The sequence below is a fragment of the Gracilinanus agilis genome, chromosome 1 (genome assembly GCF_016433145.1).
Source record: "Gracilinanus agilis isolate LMUSP501 chromosome 1, AgileGrace, whole genome shotgun sequence".
NCBI classification, from domain to species: domain Eukaryota; kingdom Metazoa; phylum Chordata; class Mammalia; order Didelphimorphia; family Didelphidae; genus Gracilinanus; species Gracilinanus agilis.
Window position 1 is genome coordinate 215,533,869 of NC_058130.1, and position 3,704 is coordinate 215,537,572.

The window sequence follows — 3,704 nt, forward strand, 5'->3', positions numbered from 1 at the left end:
TAAATATAGCTATATGTACATTGGAGTGCAGACACATAAAAACTCACAAGACACACTTACACATACACATATCATCATTCTGACAACATGAAAATGTCTCATGGTCATTGAAAAATATTATTAGAAATTTGAAAGGCAGGTGGTGTTTTGTTTTGTTTTTGGTGATGTTCTTGCTATTTGTTGGTTCTTTTTAAAATAGATTTCCATAGATTCTGCTGCTTTTCTGAGAAAGAAATTTCCAATGGAATGTGGAGAAGCACTTATTCTTGCTAAGGTGAAGGACTTTCTGAAAACCCACATCATTTTCTAAGAAAGAAGTCAGCAGGATGTTTTTTGGGGGGCAGAGAGCTGGAAAGGCAGTACAGTAGAAGCATCTGTAACAATTTTGAACACAAGAAAAGACAAGATCATGCAATTTCACAATATTTATAAATGTCACTGGCAATCTTTCCTCATCTGAATATGATATGTAAGAGTATGTCAAGTATCTATATACAGTATGAATAATTTAATGAAATGTCAGATTTCCCATTTCAAAATTTGAACAATGTCTAAGTCTATCTTTTACGTGGTTTGGTTTATCCTTGTCAATTTGCCTACCTTTATTTAACTTAAGTTCCTTTTCTAAAGCCTGGATTTGTTTTCAAAATTGTGTATTGAGAAGACTAGCCTCCCCGGATGTATTTCTGTTTAATCCTACAGTTGCTACTTTGCAAATCATGTCTAGTATAATCTATGCTAATCTTCAAATTATGTTATAGATAGCAATTAATTCTGTAAAGACATGTATGATTTTTTAAAAAATGCCGAGTGGCCAAATAGTTTTATGTGTATGATTATATTTCTCTAAATGTTCATCTCTCACAGTAATGAAATAATTTACATTTCAAATGATGCATGCCATCCTAATATGGATATCTGTAATTGTGCCAGTCTGTGATTACCCACTTCACCAAAATGGAAAGGACATTTTTCCAGTATCACTTTGGTGGCTGATAGCAGGTGGGATCAGTGACTTCATATGAATTTACTATTTTAAGCCAGGGGATAAAACTAACTCCATTTCAGTATTTTGTCAATGCCTAAAATTCCAAGCCCACTTTTATCTCCTTCCATCTTATATAGAACAAATTCAAAGGATTTCTTAAGCCATCACAATAACACAAGAGGACACTCTCTTTGCAGATCAGTTGGGGCATATCTGTCAGGTCTTATCACATCATCCAACAAACACTAACCAAAGTAAGCAGTATCTAGATATAACTTCCATTGGATAAATTACTACCACATATTACTGTTTAGAGTTGACATAACTCTCTCATCCAGGCACTAAAAGAGCTATCAAGAAATTTTGTTAGGTAATGGAGCAATGAACTAAGAATTAGAATAAAGGAATCAAATATTCTTTCTGTCTGTCTCTGTCTCTGTATCTCTGTCTCTGTCTCAGTCTGTCTGTCTGTCTGTCTGTCTGTCTGTTTCTCCTCTTTCTCCTCTCTCACTCTTTAAGGGATCTAGCTGGAAAATGGTGTCAGTAGGTTAACCTATCTGGTGTGACTATGTCTTTATAACCCCCAGTGCCCAACACTGCCTGGCATATTTTTGTTGAATTGAACTGAATTGAATTGATCCATGATATGGATTTCTCCACAGGTGAGCATCTTTAAAGGAATAATAGCCAGTTTCACATTTGCATTGCTTATGAAATCAAAAGCCATCCCCCCACCCCACCCCACCCCTCAACAAATGGATTAACCATTAAGCACAAACCGCTGAAATCAAGCTTTTGGTTTTGATTGAACAGCTCAGCTTTTATATGAAAAGTTGGCTTGACTGTGCTCTTTCAGAAGATGGTATGGGAAAGAAGCACAACAATCTCACTAACTGAAAGCTAGTGGTTATAGAGTAGTACCAGAATATACCCCATTTTTTGAGCATCTCACATTGTCCAAAACTGGAGGTTAATTTGTTGAGGCTCCAGAAGATGATATTTATTATCTTGGGTATTGAAGGGCGATCTTAGGGCAGGCAAAGGATCGGGTGATGAGAGGATGTAATCAATGCTAAATTTAATTTCTGAGTCAGATTTTCCAAGAGAGGGATTGCTTAGGTTCTGCCGATTGGAGAGGCCATTTGAGTAGAATGGAGACGGCTCTAGGTGAGGGGCTCTGAACTCCTGTTTCTTCGTCGTGCCTTCATTCAGGTGGGAGCTCTCTGAGTATGAATCTATAATGGGCAGCTCAGGCGTGGAAGGTTCCATAATCCCACCTGAGTTCTGGTCTTTAGGTTCTTTTTTCATATTTCTCCTCCTACGCCTCCTCCGGTAGTTCCCGTTTTCAAAAAGATCCAGCATGGACTCACATCCTGAAGCGAAAGTCCAATAGTTTCCCTTTCCCTTCTCGTTCCCTTCCATTCTGGGGACCTGGATTTTGAGAAAGGCAGTTCAGTGTGGGTATGGTGCGCAGATGCTGGCACTTTGCATCTGTGTTCATTTAAAGTCACGATTGGTATAAACATACAAGCCATTGAAATCATGCCTCCTCCTACCCCCCAAATTGTGTAACTCCTAGGTAAAACAACAACAAGAAAAACAACAACTCTGGTTAACTTGGGTATACATTAAGGTAAATCAGACAAGAAGAGCATTAACTTTTCAACAGCTGTGAGGGAGGGAGAGCTCTTAATTATCTAGAGCACAATCATGGCATTTCTCAAGAGTGTGTCGTACCCCTTCCCCCCTCCCCCTTTTTTTCTGGATCTCAGCAAGAATATTTAAGACAGATGTTTCCTAGATAGAAAGTCATCTCAGGGCTGCTGCTGCTGTTGCTGCTGCTGCTGCTGAATAACTGGCCTATATGAAGAGACTGTGATTAATCTTCTTACCTTTACAAAACAACTGTTAAGGGAGAGGTTATGCCTAATGGAGTTTTGCCAGGCTCTTTGGTTTGATCTGTAGTAAGGGAATTTCTTCATTATAAAGTCATAAATGCCAGACAGCGTCACTCTATTGGTAGGGCTTTGCTGGATGGCCATTGCGATCAAGGCAATGTAGCTGGAAAAGAAAATCAGGGTTAAGCCATTGCCTTAGGAATCAAGCATTAAGTAGCCCGAGGAGCTCCTCTCTACTCTCCTGGAGAGCTGTGTTACCCTGGGCTTGGTGGAGGACCAGTCCCACAAAAAGTCTCCTCCACTCTACCAGCTGGGACCCCCTCACTTAGCCAGGGAAGGTGTTTCAGGGAAGCTGCGGGATGCATTTTCCACTGAGTGACCCAGGGTTCCCTAGTCTCCGCCTAGTGCAAATGTTCGCCTTCAGGGACCCTGGCGCGTCCAGCCTGCTCTCTTGCCGGGATCCCTTGGCGACCCCCCACCGCCTACTGCCAGTGCCTGCGGAGCACCACTTCTTTTCTCCAACTCCCGACCAGCTGAGGTTTTCCGAGCACTCCCTGCCCCAGGATCCTACTAGCATCTTCCTGGACCCAGACTAGTACAGGACTTGGTAGGGGGAGGGGGAATCCCCTGTCCTCGCTGCCTCCCCTCCCCTACATCATTAATACCACCTTGCCCCAGAGAGGAAGACTTCATAGGAAACTTCTCAGCTACCTGTAAGCTGGGCGACTGAGTTTCTTCTCCTCATCAGAGCTGCAGGCGGGGTAGTCATCACCATCGTAGTTGAAACAGTTGTAGGGATACTGCGTGTTATCGAACAT

At 41.6% G+C, this 3,704-nt stretch overlaps 1 protein-coding gene across 1 annotated transcript; it reads right to left on the minus strand.

Annotated features, from left to right (window-relative positions):
* Positions 1–1,936: 1,936 nt before the first annotated feature.
* FOXL3 (forkhead box L3) lies at positions 1,937–3,704 on the minus strand. The gene is made up of 3 exons (XM_044657436.1): positions 3,598–3,704; positions 2,881–3,049; positions 1,937–2,419 (listed from the first exon to the last, which is right to left on the minus strand). The coding sequence occupies exons 1-3, from the start codon at positions 3,702–3,704 to the stop codon at positions 1,937–1,939; spliced, it is 759 nt and encodes a 252-aa protein (XP_044513371.1).

Bases quoted from the DNA above. Each gene is read 5' to 3' on its own strand.
- FOXL3 (XM_044657436.1), bottom strand. From the start codon at position 3,704: ATGTTCGATAACACGCAGTATCCCTACAACTGTTTCAACTACGATGGT. The intron at 3,050-3,597 runs GTAGCTGAGAAG...TTTCTTTTCCAG, and splicing joins CTCAGTCGCCCAGCTTACAG to CTACATTGCCTTGATCGCAA. The intron at 2,420-2,880 runs GTAAGAAGATTA...CTCAAAATCCAG, and splicing joins TTAACAGTTGTTTTGTAAAG to GTCCCCAGAATGGAAGGGAA.